Source organism: Temnothorax americanus, unplaced genomic scaffold (assembly GCF_048541705.1).
Source record: "Temnothorax americanus isolate GAGA-0224 unplaced genomic scaffold, ASM4854170v1 Scaffold42, whole genome shotgun sequence".
Classification (NCBI taxonomy): Eukaryota; Metazoa; Arthropoda; class Insecta; order Hymenoptera; family Formicidae; genus Temnothorax; species Temnothorax americanus.
In genome coordinates, this window is record NW_027509570.1 from 494,395 (window position 1) to 513,554 (window position 19,160).

A 19,160-nucleotide genomic window follows, 5' to 3' on the forward strand; every position below is an offset into this window, starting at 1 on the left:
CCTCTCTTACCTTCACCTTCACCTTCAGCCCTTCTGCGAAAAGCTTCTTCACTTTCTCCCAGTTGGTCTTCTTACCTTCCCATTTCTCTTTCTCCACTCTTATAATTATATTCCTCTTTCTGAAGTCGTCCTCGTTCCTTTCACCCTCACCTGCCCACCATTTCTTTTTTCCCGCCATACTCTCCTCGCTATCCTCCCTCTTCCTTTTGCCTCCACTTTGCTCCAACCTTTCTATCTTTCTCTCCAGCCTCCTTACCTTCTCCTCCAGCTCCTACATTCTCTCGTCCTTTTTTCTGTTTTCCTCCTTCTTTTCTCTCAGCATCTTCCTTAACTTCTCCTCTACAATCCCTTCCACTGCCTCCACTATCATTCTCCCTTCACGCTCCATCCTGCCTACCCTATAACAGAACAATTAATCACTTCTCCTTTTCTCTACTTTCCTCTTCCTCCCCTCCCATTTATCCTCCTCCCCCATCTCCCCTTCCGTCTTCCCCACTACCCTCCTTTAACTCCTCCAAATCTCCCTTTCCACTCATTCTCTCCCCTTCTAATTCTAGCATCCATTCCTCTCCTCCTCCTTCCTCGTCCAAAACCCATCCCACCGCTTTCTGCCAGCTTCCCTTTCCTGAATTCCATCTTCTACATTCTTCCCATACATGCTCCCACGTTTCCTCCTTATTCCCACACAACCTACACTTCTTTTTCTCCTCCGCTTTCCAGTATTTGCTCTCTCCTATCTCGTTCCCTAATCTGAATCTCGCCACCCTTCCCCATCTACTTTCTCCCCATCCCTTCTTCAAATATCCCGGGATACCCTCTCCCTTTATCCACTTATACCACTTATTATATTCTGATTTCTCGATCCTCTCCCATCTCTCTTTTCTCTGCGTCTCCCTATCCCCTTCAAACAATTTAAGAAACCATTCGTCTCCATCTCCTCTTATCTTTTCCACCTTTTTTAACCCCACACCTCTGTCTTCGAAGAACTTTCCTCTCTCTCTTTCCCAATCTGAGCCAGCTTTCCCTTCCATCTCTCTTTCCTTCAACTCTTCCCAGGCAGCCCTCGCCAATTCACTTCCTCCACCTTCCTCTAACTTTTTCTCAAATCTCCATGCCCTCATTCCTGTTCTCCCTCTTAATTTCTCCCTTTGTAACTCCTCCCTCACTAGATACCACGGTGTTCTCACGTCCGCTCCCAATACTCATCTAATGTACCTTTCTTCCATTCTTTCTATTCCTTCCCTTTCTCTCCATCCCCATATTTCCGCTCCATAACTCAACACCGTCCACACCAGTCTATCGAACAGCCACAGTCTTTTTCCCCAGTCTTTCCCGAATCTCCTCTTCTTTATCCCCCATACTTTTCCCATCATTGCGGCCGCCTTTTTGATTTTTTCCCTTATTTGGGCTTCCTGCCCAAACTGTGCTTAGTACTTTTATATTTAATGGTACAGGTTCGTATTATGTAATCAAATAATTACAATTTCAATAAAAGAAGTACATCGATTTATTCCTTTCTACATTTTCTACGAAAGAGGAAAGATTCTAATTAATCCAACAGATTATAAAAAAGAAATAGTTCTGAGACTAACATTAACTTAATCAAGAAAGCAAACATGAAAAGATATACATATATATACAATGCATTTATAAAAATAATACAAAATAATGCATATCTTTTTACGATCAAAACATGTGTCCATTGACGAGCTACTAGCTATACTAATATTGTCAAGTTCACTTGTACGTGATAACACTGTGCTTACATTGTCCTCGGATTCACTTTGTTGTGTTAGCACATTATTATCTATCTGATTTTCTGATTCTTCTATATTCGTATCCTAAAACAATAATATTCATATAAAATAATTTTCACAATAACTGAAATAGAAAAAAAAGTTAAGAATAATATATTTAGATTGTATGTGCTATTATGTAAACAAAAAAGATGTTATTGTGTGAAAGTTATAATTATATATATTACTTTACTTTTAATTATTAAATATACTTAAATTTGTTAAAATAAAATATTGTAATAATTTTATTATAGACTTTTAAAACATACACTTGTATAATTTCTTAATTTTGATTACACACACAAAACACATAATAATTAAAACAAATAAATTTATAAATCAAATCACACCTTACCACTATTGAGTTGTTAGCAACCAATGATGTCTCATTAATACTTTCAAGGTATATTTTTCGATTTGTAAGAAAAGAAAAACGATGTCCAACAGAAGATATCAATTCTTTTATCATCGAATCAGGCATGTGTAGAAATGCTTGCTCGTCAACTTGCTCATCTAAATAAATAAGACTAAAATGCAATTAAAAGAAAAACGATGTCCAACAGAAGATATCAATTCTTTTATCATCGAATCAGGCATGTGTAGAAATGCTTGCTCGTCAACTTGCTCATCTAAATAAATAAGACTAAAATGCAATTATACATTTATTTTACATTAATATTTTAAAATAATAATAATTATCTTTAATTTTTTCAATATATTGGGAAAGGCCCCACTTTCTTAACATGTCTTCGATCAAATCAGACATTGTGATCTCTAATTGTAAGTATACATTTAAGACTCGTTCGACCTGCAAGATTATGGTAGACAGAAACATTAAAATATAAATTGTTATTAAAGAAATAAAAGTTAATAAAAAAGAAATAAATCACACAAAACAAAATTATATTCTAATGAAAAAAGTTTTTCAGTTAAAATACTTTAATTGTCAATGAATATTTTAGAGTTATTTTGAATCTGTTTGTGCCATGTGTTTTAGAATCTTTTGTAATTGTTTGCAGTAAAATTATTTTTATTTATATTGTTATTTATTTAAAAAACAGTTCTAAAAAATTACTTTTGCTCAACATTAAGAGTAAAATTTAAATTTCTATTTTTTTATAAAACTACAACCGAAATTAATGTTACTACAAACAACTACCAAATGTTGCAATATCCCGTATTGAAAAATTTATTTATTAAAAGTCAAGTGCCAGCGAAGAATAATGTTGATGAAAATAAACGCAGGTTTTTAAATATATTATGGGATATTTACATAATGCGATCGAAATCGCTCGGTACGAAGAGCACGACGAAGCTCAGAAAAATAGTTATAGTATATAACATAATTCGCGAGTAATCACTTTTAAAGTTTCGTACGTTAGTAATCGTTTTAACCATTAATTACTATGGGTAACGGAACATGCATTCAATAGATCACGTTATAAAACATATGTACGGAAAGCAAATTAAAGAAAATGACACAATTCAAGGAACCGCCTTGAGCAAAAGGAAATACAAGAAATTGAGAGGATTAAGCGTAGCGCTAGTGTACGTTCGGCACGTCAAAGGTAATAAGAGCAAATTGAATGCGAGAACACTTATAAACACATGCTAACGGAATGTCTTATTATGTCATAAAACTTTTATTTGAAACATTTTTTGATATCTCGAATACTTTTCGAAATATATCGAGAAAAGCAGAAAACCGCTCTACATATGAGAGGTGGTTTCACCCCTTAAAACCGTTTTTGGGCCGCTACAAAAAATATCTAAATTCATTTTTTCACTCCCCCTGCATGTGTGAAAAGTTATATTAAAATCAAAATTTTTCACTTCGCGAGGTTCCCTTGTAAGTTACGTACGACAATTAATTCACGAAGAAAGGGTCAGTCGTGCGACCGACTTATTCGTCAGACGACGGAAGGCTTGCTAGAAGCCGCGTGAACCATGCTTATTCGAGTAATCGGAGAGTAATATATAGACGTACTTAGCATTCGTGGCTGAATCTGCTTCAACGTAGACGAAGATTACAAGGGATGTGGCCCTGAAGTTCTCGTAACGGCAAGCGTCGATTCGTCCTTGGTGGATAACACGCAGTATAGCGTCCTTTCTCGTTGCCTGCCTGGTGATTCACTTTACACACGATGCGAACGAGTAACACAAGCACGTTGTACAGATTGTGTACAATTCGGTCCAAATAGTATCGTAGATACCAATAGAATTCACGACTAGGCGTAATTAAAATCACAACACGACATGAAGTCCGCGGCTCGAGTACGAGTACAGCATACAGCAGCTAAACGAAAACGTCGCAATATATATGCGAATTCAGGGATACGCGAAACCGTGGTTCCTCTATACAGCGTCCCGTGACGATTTGACCGCGAACTTTCGTTGCGTCGCAAGCACGAACCGGATATAAACAAAAGACGATCGGCCTGGCTTTGCATGCACGCACGAACTTGCACGTATCGAGAGACACTTAGTGTGATTTCTTCGCGCGCGATGCGCAATGTCCAATGAGCATGTCACCATTCCGCTCTGTACGCTCATATTGGATATCGCGCACTACGCGATAATAATAAAATAATAATAAAAATATAGTTATCTGAACCAATATTTGTAAAATATTCTAATTGTATTGACTATTAAAAATGGTTACTTTCTCTTATTATTTTATATTTGCAATCCTACTATATTTTTACTTAAAATGATTATAATTTATGGTAAAAATTTTACATGGGTCAGTTATACTATGTCTATATTGTTATTATAACTAACATTATGGTAACATTTACTATAAATATGATATTTCTAATTATAATTATTTTACTATGTCATTATAGTTCTAAATACCATATATTTTTCTCTCAGTGTGGAATGTGAAATAAAGTAGATTTAAATCAAAATGGCACTTTGTTTTTACGTATCATTGTAATGAGCGTCATTAAAAAAGATTTTAATTATTAATTATGGACTTTCTACACAACTTAGAATAGGTTAGATACTTCTTTTCTAGGTACACTGAAAAAAAAAAATATAGTCAAAAATACCATAATTTCACTATAATTTATAGTATCCTGCGGCGCCAAGCATATAAAATAGTGCTCTTTACTTATAAAAAGATAGTTGATATAACGTGAAAATATAGTTCGTAAAATTATAATATTCATTTCGTATAACGATATAGGTATGGTTGTCATTACTAAAAAATATTGTTAAATTTAACATAATGTATAACGATTCGGTTATGGTTGTCGTTACTAAAAATATTGTTAAATTTAACATAAGATTATAAAATACGAATAACTGTATATTATAGTAATATATATTATATTAATATACATATATTAGTATTAACAATATTTTTAGTAACGACAACCATAACCAAATTGTTATACAAAATAAATATTATAATTTTATGAACTATTATTATAGTAATAGTTTATACTGTTATTTATGGTTGAATGGACAATATTTGAATGGTGTGGACAAAATAATTTTAAAAAGTTAACTCAACAATATTAAAAAGTTTATTTAACATTTTTTTTATTGAGACGGATTCAACATTGTTTATTTGGTTATACAATATTTGACATACTATTCTATAGACTAATAAGAATTACATATAATATCTTATACCTATTTTGTTATTGTACATAATATATTTTACTAAATAATGTGAATATAAAAATATCGAAATAAAAAGTTTGGCTCTTTTCGCTCTAACATATTTTTCAAACTTAAAATATAAACATTGCTTTAAAGCAAACCAAAGCAAACTAAACAAAAAAATTTTACATATGTAAAAAACCATTTAATTTTTTGTATTAATATACATTTATATGTATATATTTTCATGGACAAGTAAAAAAACAAATTAATACATTTTGTATTAATATACAAGTATATGCGTACATTTCTTTAATATATTAGCGCAATGCAAATAATATAGAACATAAAAAACGCAAAATAAAGAAAAACATACGTATTGTAATGATTCTTGATATAACATGAATTAGAAATATATATATATCTGTATAGCATACGCTATACAGATTTCAGATAAAATTCATACAATAAATATAGACACTTTACAGTTGTCTAAACTATACACATTAATTAAAAAAGGAGATTGTGATTATATTAGTTATTAAAAATACATTTTCTCGTTTTTCACGGATATGTATATATATATATATATATATATATATATATATATATATATATATATATATATATATATATATATATATATGTGTATATATATATATATATATGTGTGTATATATATATATATATATATGTAGGTCCGGAAGTATGTTCCGGGACTTTTATTTTTGATATCGGTATATTCCGGGACATTTGGCAGTTTCCAGGACTGTCCTGGAAAAAATTGATGTCCTACGGCAATTTTCGGGACAGTTTTTTGAATCTGATTACATATATATGCGTTATATTCCAGGACTGTACATTTCAAAAAACGTAAACAGTCCCGGAACATACCTCTGGACCTACATATATATATATATATATATAAGCACAGTGGAACTCAAGAGGGCAGCAGTAGCCCCGTCGCCAGCTTCCGTTTGGCGTGTAAGTACGTATTGGGACGCTAGCAGGATGAACATATATGAAGTGGCAGGGCGTCCCTTTGCCAACATAGTTGTTGTGTAATCAAGACATAATGAGCATGGAGGGACAAAGCCCCAGTCTAACGGCCAATTTGATATTGCATTCAAATTGTTTAAATATTGTGTTTTTAGAAATGCATTGGATAATTGGTCTTTGTTTTTGGTAGCACTTCGCCACAAAGTTAGTGCTAGAAATCCGGTCAATTGTCTTATTAAGATTTCATTGTTTGTCGCATTTCCTTCTGGAGTTAATCCGGCAATGATTGTAGCAATTTTATTACGGAAACTGACTGCATCAGCCTCAGAATAGGTTTTGATCAGTTGTAAGTATCTATCCTTTTCAGCTTCACTTAATCCAGGAACCAAATCCACCGGTTGTGGCAGAGCTCCATGTGTTGGCACATCTAGTCTCTCTTCTAGACTGGCACAAAGCGGATAGAAGGGTGAGTCTCCAAATCGGTCATCTGGCCAGATAGAGGTCGTTGGTGTACAGGCCAATGCTGTGGCATCGGCAACAATTCCAACAACATTGTCGGTTGCCGCTACGGATCCAGAGAAATACAATTTATAAAATCGGACCAAAATCCGTTTGAGGAAGCCTCGCTGGTTGGCTTGAATGCTAAATTTTACTGGTGTTCGCAGTTCTAGCAACTTTGTATCACTCCAACCTTCGATTCTGGGTGCCGTAGATATATATATATATATTTTCTCGTTTTTCACGGATATGTATATATATATAATATATATATATATACATATCCGTGAAAAACGAGAAAATGTATTTTTAATAACTAATATAATCACAATCTCCTTTTTTAATTAATGTGTATAGTTTAGACAACTGTAAAGTGTTTATATTTATTGTATGAATTTTATCTGAAATCTGTATAGCGTATGCTTGATAATGAATATCCAAATATGTTGTAAATAAATATTTTATATATTAGCAGTAAAATCAGAAAGTATACATACTCTATTACATACATTTGTGGTTTTAAAAATATCTATAATTTCAACGAATATAGGACATTCATCATCGTCAATACCGAACAAAAGGATCGAGCCTCTTCTAAGTGTAACATTTCCAAAAGAAACATTTTTCAACGTGATATTATTTGTACAGTTATTTAATGATACATTGTTAATAGTATTTAATGAATTATCTTCTGTATATGTGATATATGGTGCACTGCCACATTTTAATGTGATGAAGAAATCGCTTAACATTAATTGATGCTTAACAGCTATACTATAACATATGTTTTTTCTGGAAGTAATTGCACGTGCATATTGTTTTAAAGGCCGATGTTTGTCTTCAAATCTCATCGACCATAAGGAACGAAGCGGTCCAACAATTTTCATAATACGAGGGTAGTGTAACATAAAGTGATGCTTGGGTTTCAATGTTTCCTCAAACAATTCGATATACAGCATATGTGATGTTCATTAATTAAGTTGTTTAGTAAATCTGCTGTCGATTTAGTGATACTGTACTCAAGTGTTATAGAAATAATTTTTCTTAACAATAAAAAAAGTTTCCAGTGTTTATTATGAGAATCAGTATTAATGAGATCACCAAATATTAATCCGGCATTTAAAACAAAAGTTTGCATTTCTGAAGCAGACATTTTAATGGATTTAGTATGTAATTGAGAATATGAAATTGTAGGAAGGCGGCTAGATGTAGAATTAAAATTAAAGAACTCTATACGCCAGTTTAAAGTATCTAACGTAAACAATCGTTTGTTGCACAATAAAATGATATAAAATATAACTTATTTTATAGACACATACACCTTCTAATAAATCGTGCATGATATCGACACTGTAATTTTCAACGGCGTGAAAACTATGTAAAATGTTAAATGTGCAATTTTTTTTAATACCAGTAATATTTGTGTTATTCAATGCTACGTTTTCAGCATAATTAATTTTATTGCGTAATGCCTTAACATCTTCGTAACATAATTTACGAGACATATTTTTTCTATTTTACAGAATCGACAGCAGATATTAGCAGAAAAAGTTTCAACAAATCTTAAGATACCATTTAATCCCAAATTGTCACCAATAATTAAGGCTAGTTTATAAAGTAAACTTGAATATTTGAATTTCCTATTACTAATGAAATATCTTCTGTTTCTAAAAGTTGTAATTCTCTAATTATATATGAATAAATGCGTTGTTTCGGAAATATTTTGCTATCATTTGCATGATACAGTTGTGCGAGAAAAATGTTATTTAATTTTGAATATAAATCTAATGGTAAGCATGGAATTGAAACATACATTCCATTTAATTTGTATATACCTGCGTGCGAGCCTAGGGGATTAGCCGTTTCAAAAGCATCTTCATACAAGAATAAGGGGAAAGTTATAGATTCCTTGTTTACAATTTTCGATTTCCCAAAAGTAGTTTGTATATGATATTGGTAATTCCATTGTTACTATCTTCATTCAATGATGTAATATGCTTGCACGTTTTATTAAATGTATCACCTACTTCAAGAAAGATTTTAAATACTTTTTGTAACGATATTAATTGTCCATAAACATTTTCAGTTTTTAATGCATCTTTATCTTTTGTTTCTATAGTTCCGAAAAATATTGGAGTTGGTGCAATATAATATTCAATATTTGTTAATATTTTATTACGTTTATATTCACTATCAAGATCTTTGAATACATTTTGAAATATTTCGAAATATTCCACTATACTATATTTTGAATTTGGTGATTCCATAGCAGATATTTGTTTTAAATTATTAAAGTAGCTTGTACACAACCCGTATAGATCGTGGGCTATGGCGGTGAAGGAAACACTGAGTTTTAATTATTGACAAAATAAAATATATTACTGCAATAAAATACATTACTGCATTAAACGAGTTCTTTTCTATTTGTGTGAGTTTATTCCCGGTAACGGGATTGCGCGCTGCGTTCGCGAGTGAGTGCGTGAAGGTATGTGCTGCGAACGCGCGGTCGAGCGCAACAATATATATATATATATATATATATATATATATATATATATTGTTGCGCTCGACCGCGCGTTCGCAGCACATACCTTCACGCACTCACTCGCGAACGCGGCGCGCAATCCCGTTACCGGGAATAAACTCACACAAATAGAAAAGAACTCGTTTAATGCAGTAATGTAGGATAGAACAATGGCTCATGAACACGTCTGAACGGTTCGAAGGCCCGGCGGAGAATCTGACAGACGGCAGAAATAAACAAACAAACGCAACAGCTGGTCGTCAAGGCTCGACGTCACGCAGCGCTTCGCGACTGCTTTTCGGGCCTCTACCGGGCGTCTCGGCACGGGCGCAACACTGCCCCCCCTCTTCCTAGATTGTCGCCCCGACAATCAAAGGGGAGCAGCGCCCAGACGAGTACAGCTTCTTGCCGCCACGACCTTCTCTTCACACTCGACCTCTGGGAAGAGCTGGCCAGACTCCCCCAAGCCGTCTTCAGGAGGGCCGTCCGCACTGTCTCGCCCTCGAGTCCTTCGGTACTCCGAAATGACGTCCTCTTCCTCGACCGCTGCTCTTCCGCGAAATTTTCGGACAAGGGGGGGGGAAACTTCCCGTGGACCCTGCGCCCCGCAGGGCTCCCCAGGTCCCCGCCCGGCATTCGCCCTATGGCCCACGGGAAAACCACGGGTCAAAAACCGTGGGCAGGCGGTCCACTTCGGATTGGGAGTTCTGCCTGTCGATCTGCCATACGTGGAGACTCCTATCGATATCTCCAACACATGCCGTCGATTTCCTCTAAAACAAAAAGTCATACGACGCACAGAAACAAAGAACAACATCACTGTAAAAAAAGTTTTTTTTTTTAAATTAAACACATTTTACATTTTATTTAAAGTTAAGTCCACCCCACCAAGCTCAACTAAACCGCGCCTCCCTCATTGGGGCATTCCGATCGAAAATGCCCAGTTTTACCGCAAGTCCAACACTCCCCCCGGGCACCGCCAGGATTTTTATTAAAATTTTTTTCATTTTTTTTGGAATCATCCCCCTGAAGAGTTTTCAGCGTCTTGGCCCTTTCAACGGCCACATTCAGGGAAGTTTACCCCTCCATCTGAAACGCTCGCCGAATGAAATTATCGGAAACGGCCGTAACGAATTGCGCGCACGCGATTTTGTCACGAAGCTCATATAGACACTCGGGGTACGCCAGGCGTGAAAGTTTGTCAATTTCGGATCCGAGTGTCGCCAAATCCTCCCCGAATTTTTGTTTACGGTTCGTAAACGCGACGTAACAGTTCTGTGATTGTCGTCCCTCCCCGAAACGCAACTCAAGTTTTGTTTTAAGTTCTGCGAAGTCTAACCGCTCGACATCTTGAACCGTTTCCAAAACCGAACGTGCCTTTCCCCTCAGGCTCGAAGCCAACGCGATCGTTTTTGTGGCGTTATCCCAATGGTTCGCACGCGCGATCAAACTCAATTGCGAGAAATATTCCTGTAACGGGGTTGTTCCGTCGTACGTGTCGGGTTTTAGTTTGTACCCCAGGTCGGCACTCGCGACCGCGACACTATCACTCTCGTGTATTCGCGTTCCCACGCCGCTCGAGTTCACGTCTCTTTCCCTCGCATGCGCGACTCGCGCTACCACGGCGCTCGGGATCGCGCCTCTTTCGCTCGCGTACGCGTCTCGCGTCCCCGCGCCGCTCGGGATCGCGTCCCCCTCACTCGCGTGCGTGTCTCGCGCTTCCGCGCCGTTCGAGATCGCGATACTTCCGCGTATGACTTGCGCCCCCGCGCCGCTCGCGACTCGCGTCCCCGAGTCCCCAGATACTCTATTATAAGAGTGACTTAGCTGTGCGCCGGAGTTCATTCCTCGGAGAAGACGGAGCTCCTCTTCCTGCCGGCGGAACGTCTCGGCGTACTCCGTCTCTCTCCGCGCCTGTTCCTCGCGCAGGAGCCGGACCTCTCGTATCACCGCCTGGAGGGTCACCACCTCCGACGTCATCTCCGCAGCATCCGACTGTGGAGTCGCTACTCGGAGTCGTTTTCTTGCAGCGATGAGGAAATCGTAGCTCGTCGCTCGTCTAGTCCTCGCTCGTCCGAACGATCCGTTCGATCCCGGACGAGCCCCCAAAATGTTGCGCTCGACCGCGCGTTCGCAGCACACACTTACACGCACTTTCACACTCGCGACGCGTGTCACGACACTCTCGCACAAATAAGATGACTCGTTTAGAAAATCAGTAGCTCTTTATTACGACTCTCGGTATAATAGAGGAGCTCGGGACGACACGTCCGAACGAGACGCGTCCCAGAGTAAATCTGAACATCAGAAATAACAGGAAAATCAATAGTTAATTGAGCATCACGCAATCAATATTAGTAAACAAGCATCCGTCACTAAGGACGGTTCGCGACGCGACATTAAATGACGGGCGACTCGCATATACGCGCGACACGAGGACAGCACGGGCGTAACAATATATTAGACATGACAAAATGATATCACAATCAATAATTAACTAAAATAATCATTCACACACAATTTATAAATGAATAATGCGTTGAATAGCAATCTTTATTAAACGCATTAATTCAACATCAATTAGTGATAACGCACCGAAGATTTCAAAGTATTTCACATAAATCGATGTATTGTGTGTTAAATCTCTGATGATAATTTCTGAATAAATGAGCATTAAATACGTTGACGAATCTCTTTCAGAACAATTGAAGCAATATACATCTTATCTCAAACATTTGACGCATTATAATTCGTATTGATTAAACAAATGGAATCTCTTCGCAAATATGTATCGAGAAATATGTGAAATTAACTATCACAAAAAATAGAATCAAACACATCGCAAGCTTGCATAATTTACTTTACTTGGCCAAAATAAAATAGCACGAATGAACAGTCAAAAATGGTTGCAACCCGTAAATAAATATCTTGAGTACTCAAGTGAAAAGAACGATTATCGTTCCGGTCAATAAATGCTTCGCTAGAGCGCGGAAGCCTTTTAAACGTCCTTTACTGGACGGTAAATCTCTCGAGATTTCTGAAACCAAAGATCGAGTAGACTGTAGACTTTTCCGACAATCTTTATCTTATTCGTGATTGATGGCTTCTATCAGAAATCTAAGAGTTACCTGAATATTAGTGTCCACCGTGTGTGGATGCACTTCTAAAGAGTCGTTTCCCTTTCATTTTTCCATATCATATCGTCATCATCAAGAAACGGAGTAATGGCGTCAATCTTATGCTGTCATCGTCATCATCAAGAAACAGAGTAATGGCGTCGATCTTTCACACGTTTGAGAATGAAATCCTGCCTTCGTTAACGTAGTTGACGAATAAATTACAAACAAACCCGATCAACTGACAAAGGACACAACTTTGCAATTGGACGTTTAAATTTTGACGATTGAGTCTTGACCGTAACAACTCTGGTAAGACCATCAGGTCCTGGGTGTAGTTTAGTAAAAACAAAATAAGAAGCTTCCTTCGCCAGTAAATAAATACAAAACAAAAAGTCGTGTTTGTTCGACCCGACTGGCCAAATAATAAATATATTCAAAATTCACAACGTTTCAACCGCATTTTCGGTCCTTCTCAAGTGATTCAGCTATGCATCTTCAGAAACCGCGTACAAAATATCGATTACGTCGCTGACATCGTGCCCTAACCACATCATGCACACGTAAAGCTAAAAAAGTGAAATAAACTCACGATAGTCAAAAAGATAAAAACGTTCAGAAGTTTTAAAATAAAAAGTAAGAATACAATTGAATTGTTGAGTTAAAAATAGTTAAGTTATAAATAGTTAAGTTATAAATAATGTACAAAGTAAAATGTAAGGCTTACATATTCTGTGCGTCAAAACGGAAAGTGAGAACGGTAGCGCAGAACGAAGAAACGTCGCAAGTCATAGCTGCGAACACATCAGTACAGCGTGACAGACGAAGTCATACTAAATGACCGATACAATAAATAGATGTGTTCACAGGTGGAAACGAGCAGAACAAAAGTGTAAATTAAGTGACGCCAATCACACGGTTGTAATTTGCGGGTAGACTTTCTGTGTCTTTTTGAAGATTGATTGCGCAATCGCATTTTTTAATAAAAAACATCTCAGAGATTTCACGTTTCTTAAAGTGTCGCTCCTTATATAAAATTTTTGGTTGTTGCCAATTGAAATCGTGGTTATGCGTGAGACGGTGCTTACTAACCACAGAATGATTATCGCTGTTCTTCCTAATATCACAAAAATGTTCCTTAACACGTGTCTCTAGGTGCCTTTTTGTTTGACCAATATATGCAGCGTTGCAATTAGCACAATCAATCTCATATATCAACTCCGTTTGCTTAAGATTCGGTAGCGTATCCTTCCCCCTTTTGATAATACAATCCAACTTTTTCGGAACGGTGAGGAGAACCCTGAATTCTGCATCGCGCATTGTACGGCCAACACCGTCACTGAGACCCTTAATATACGGTATAGTGATAAACTTTCGAGGATCCTGGGCTACATTGTTACTGCTAGAACTATTATTATTATTATGACGTGTCTGTAGCTCGTTAAGTCTGATGTTAATGTACTTGTTAATTAATTTTATTGGATAACAATTATTTGAAAGGATCTTTTTTATTTCAATTAAATTAGACTTATGAAACCGTACGTCAGATAAAAGAATAGCTCGGTCAACAAGATTACGTACGATATTAATTTTGTATTTAAGAGGGTGATTCGAAAAATAGTTTATGTATCGCCCCGAAAAGGTCGGTTTTCGATACCAATTCGTAAGCAACACAGTCCTCTCTCGAATCACTATTGTGTCGAGAAAACTTAGAAACTATTCTTTTCTATTTCAAATGTAAATTTTAATCTGGAGTGATAACTATTAAAAACTCTAAGTAACTCGTCAATGCCAGATCTAGGAACAATCGCGAAAATGTCATCAACATATCTTTTAAAAAAAGAAATATGAAAACTGAGCAATTGCAAACAATGCGTCTCAAGGTCCTCCACGACCATATCCGCCAAAATCGGAGAGAGAGGGGAACCCATCGGACTTTCGAAGATTTGCTCATATATTTGACCATCAAAAGAAAAACTAGTGGAACTCAGAATCAAGTCCACAGCTGACAAGAATTGAGGACGGCTGAGTTTCGTCTCTTTAGAGATGTAATTCCACCTCCGTTCAATCGCTCTCAAAACAAGGTCTTTAGGGATGTTAGTGAAAAGAGACGCGACATCCAAAGAGATCAAAACATCATCCTCCCCAATCCCTACGATATAACTAAATTCGAAAGAACTGAATTTTTGGGTTGTATGAAGGGATGTTTATTTTCTTCTGTTAATAAGGAATTTTGAAGTCTTCTTTCTACTCGAAGCATTCCATTTGCATCTATATAAGGAGTTAGGCGAATTAACGGATTTGATTTAGAAAGTGGTTGTCCTTGCGAAATAAGTCTAATCTCGGAAGAGAATGAACAACGTTGAATGATCTTTATCCAAAAATCACGTTCATGACAAATATCACTAACTGAAAGAAGAGAATTTATAGTTACATCAAGATTTTTGCGTGTCCTACGAACAAACTTTCTACACAATGCAGTAACGCGAAGCAATTTTGTAAAATTTGAATATTTATAGATAAGATTCCATACTTCTGAGACTTTATTAGTTACTACCGAACAGATTTTGTTCTCTCTCTCCTCAAGGTTGTCAATGCCACATGGCAACGGAGTTTGTGGCCAATCAGAACTGGGTTGAGAAAGCCATTCTGGTCCACTCCACCATATGGAGCTTTCACTCAAATGCGAAGGAGAAATCCCTCTCGTAACTAAATCCGCCGGATTTTTAATTCCTGGAACTAAACCCCACTTACATTGTGGTAACGAATCTTGGATGAAACAAACTCTATTACGAACAAATTCATTCCATCGAGAAGGATGATTAGCGATCTATGTGTAAGCAACTTGCGAGTCTATCCAAGCAAATAAAGGAATATCAAGTCTTTCAAGAGTAAGAAGAATCGAGATCATTAATTTAGTGAGTAGAACTGCTCTCAATAATTCTAGTCGCGGGATAGTAAGTTTTTTTAGAGGGGCTACCTTCGTCTTTGCTGCTACAAGTGTGACGGTAACTACTGACTCATTAGAACAAGATCTAAGATAAACAACAGCAGCGATTGCGTGCTGAGACGCATCGCAGAATCCATGAATTTCAAATGAGTCAACGTTGTTTAATCCAATCCATCTTGGAAACGTAAAGCTTGATGTTTCTTGTAACTGGCACATGAATTGCTTCCATTTAGCTAAAAGGACAGGAGGGAGTTTGTCATCCCAGTCAAGTCCACTAGACCATAATTCCTGAACAAGAATCCTGCCTGAAATAGTAACAGGAGATAGAAATCCTAATGGATCGAATATTTTAGAAATAGTCGAAAGAATAGTCCTTTTCAAAATGACATTTGGTTTTTCAAGATTTAAAGTAAATCGAAATTGATCAGTCGATGGATGCCAAGCTAATCCTAGCGCATGTATGATGGAAGATTCGTCTATTTGAACAGATGTATTGTCAAGTCTATGATTCAAAGAAATAGACCTCAGAATTTCTGGATTATTGCTGACCCATTTCTTCAAAGGAAAACCGCCCGCCATGCAAAGATTGTTTACTTGCTCAATCACCAATTGTGCCCCTTCAATAGTATCTTCTTCTCCAAAGAAGTCGTCGATATATTTCCCTTTTTTCATAGTTGACATAGCCAAGGGAAACCTATGGCCTTCATCAAGAATCAATTGTTCGAATGAACGTAATGCTAGAAAGGGTGCGCATATTAACCCATAAGTTACAGTGAGAAGAACAAAGATGATAAGCTTACCAAGAGAATCTATTCACACAATCTTTTGAAAATCCCAATCGTCAGGATGTACGCGTATCTGTCTGTACATCTTTTCTATATCCGCGAAAAAGACGTATCGAAACACTCTAAACCATATGAGAACGTTAAACAAATTGATTTGCAATTTCGCTCCCGCATGTAGAATTTGATTAAGCGAATAACCGGTAGTTGTTTTACTGGAGCCGTTGAAAACGACTCGCAACTTTGTACTGAGACTTTGTTCTCGATAAACTCCGTGGTGAGGCATATAATAGACTCTATTCGGTTCAATTAGATTTTTATCCACGCGCTTCATATGGTTTAATTTCTCGTATTCTTCGATGAAATTCGTATACAATTTACCGTGAGACTTGTTATTCGAAAATTTATCAGACATATTAATCATTTGTCGAATGGCTTTAGCTTTAGAATCTCCTAATTTATCTGGGGAATCTTTAAACGGAAGTTTGACGATATATTTACCGTCCGCGTCACGAGAGTGAGTAGCCTTAAAATGATCTTCGCAATCTTGTTCGTCTTTAGACAACGTTTGAGTCGACAATGAAACTTCTTCTGTTTCCCAGAATCGTTTAAGTAGATCATAAAGATCATCATTGATTGATACGTGATAACCCTGAGCATGAGAACGAATTTGGTTAAGACTAGCTAATCCTGAAACAATCCAACCAAGTTTGGTCAACTGAGCTATAGGCGTATTTGGTTCTCCCTTTACAATACCTTTCTCTATAATCTGAGTGTACAAATCTATTCCTATTATTAGGTCAATGGAACCTGGCTTGTTAAATGAGGGATCTGCTTGATTAAGATTATTCAAATGCAACCATGCATCCTTATCATACGAAAGAGAAGGAATAGAGAAGTCAACTTTGGCAGAATATAAGCGGTTGTTTTTATTTCGAATTTAGATGAAAAATGTGGTTTGATTACGAACGAGGTGATCCCTTTAGTTTTATTAGTCCCTTGTCCACCGATACCTGCCAAAGAGATTGAAGAGTTACGACGAGGCAGATTAAGTTGTTGAACGACTCTTTCCGTAATAATTGATACCTCCGAACCGGGATCGATGAGTGCTCGAACACTCCTTGTTTTGTTTCTATCAGAAATTATAAATACTCGAGCTGTAGCTAATAAGACACAAGAAGCAGGTACATTTGAATTGACAATAGAGTGTAAAACTTTAGCAGCGTTTGTATCTATCACAGTCGAACTAGATTGAACCTGGTCTTCTGATTTTACATCCTTCTTTTCCGACAAGGTTTCTACTTTGTGTATTGTAGTATGATGCTTTTTCCCGCACTTCTGACACGGTTTAACTACTTTGCAATGGGAAACTCGATGATTTCCTAAACAGTTGAAACACAGTTTGTGTTTGGTTACGAGTGCTAATTTTTTAGCTAAGTTTCATCCACGTATTTAGGACATTTGTTAATATAATGTTTTCCTTTACAAATTGGACAAACATTTTTATTTAACCCTGAATTGTCATTTGATTGACCCTGATAATATGTTTTGGCTGTAGCTGGTTGAGACTTAAACTGAAACTTTATCCCTCGAGATTTCTCATAAGCCTGAAGTGAAAAGAGACGAGTTACCATGAATTCAATAAGCTCCTTCCATGAAGGAGGGATTTTTGAGGAACCCAATTTTCTCCCAAGCTTTTACCGATTCTGAATCTAACCTTCTTACCGTTGAGTAAACAAAAATGGCATCCCACGTTTCAACTGGCTGTTGCAATGTTTCCAAAGTTCGATGAATTTGAAGCACAGTGGTATACAACAGCTCTAACTCGACCGACGATTCTTTTGTCATAGGCTTTAGATTGAATAATGAATTTAATGCTGTGTTGACCTGAAGTCGAGTATTATCATAAAAGGATACTAATGATTCCCATGCCTTTAAAAAGTTTTCTGCCGTTAATGTAGTGTTTTGAATTAAATGAGCTGCTGTACCAGTTAAACTAGTTTTTAGGTATTGCAACTTTTCAACAGCTGTTAAGGATGTAGATACAACCATAGAATGAAACAAATCTCGATACTCAAGCCATTTTGCAGAATTACCATCAAAGGTAGGAATATCTATCCGTGGAAACCTAGCATATGGTGAACCATAAGCCATCACATGGCTAGTCGAAGGAATTTCATGAGACAACGATGGAACAGACACAGAACTAGTCAAAACTGGTGGTTCAGAAGTCACACTATTTTTTGTTGCGATTGGTTCATTAACACGAGAACTAGATCTTCACTCATACTTGTTCCTACCACAACTGGTTCACGTGAAGAAAGACTAGACTTTATTTGTTCAACAGATGCTAGATAACATATACGCATATCCGTATGTAATGATTCTGAAAAGTATGAATGAGTCAAAAGAGGTATCCTTTCATCTCTTGGAAGTCTAGTGAGAGCCATCAAAATGCCCTCATTCTCCCTATTAAACTGAGTCCAAAGATTATTAAGAGATGCCACGTACCTATCTATTCGTGATTGAGTAATTACCGAGGACTCTTCATTTATAAAATTATCATATGCGTTTGCTATGAAACTACTTAAGACAAGTTGTTGACCGAGACGATTGATTATTGAATCCAATGTCTTGAATTCAAATTCAAAATGGCTTTAGTGAAATATTTAATTTTAATATTTCTATATGTAAACCTTCGCGAAACTCTATTTGTTGCTTCCTCAATCCGGATGTACTTTGTAAATGTATTGTATAATCGAAAATCTTTTCAATGCGTAAAGATTTCCTGGTTTCGAATACTGGAACGGTGCGAAATAAAAAGTCGTATTTTTGAGCCAAGGGAAATGATCCTTTATTGGCTCATGGGGAAAAGCCTGTTAC

At 36.6% G+C, this 19,160-nt stretch overlaps 2 protein-coding genes across 2 annotated transcripts in view; one reads left to right on the top strand and one right to left on the bottom strand.

The window, feature by feature from the left end:
• The window catches only part of LOC143902911 (uncharacterized), a 229,489-nt gene that overhangs the window by 75,719 nt on the left and 134,610 nt on the right, over nt 1-19,160 (top strand). The gene's annotated exons all lie outside the window — the stretch shown is intronic.
• Nucleotides 7,274-11,731, bottom strand: LOC143902995 (uncharacterized). Its single transcript, XM_077416303.1, has 2 exons — nt 9,554-11,731; nt 7,274-9,231 (listed from the first exon to the last, which is right to left on the bottom strand). Exon 1 carries the CDS (start codon nt 11,407-11,409, stop codon nt 10,507-10,509), a length of 903 nt encoding a protein of 300 aa, XP_077272429.1. The 5' UTR covers nt 11,410-11,731; the 3' UTR covers nt 7,274-9,231; nt 9,554-10,506.

Bases quoted from the DNA above. Each gene is read 5' to 3' on its own strand.
- LOC143902995 (XM_077416303.1), bottom strand. From the start codon at position 11,409: ATGACGTCGGAGGTGGTGACCCTCCAGGCGGTGATACGAGAGGTCCGG.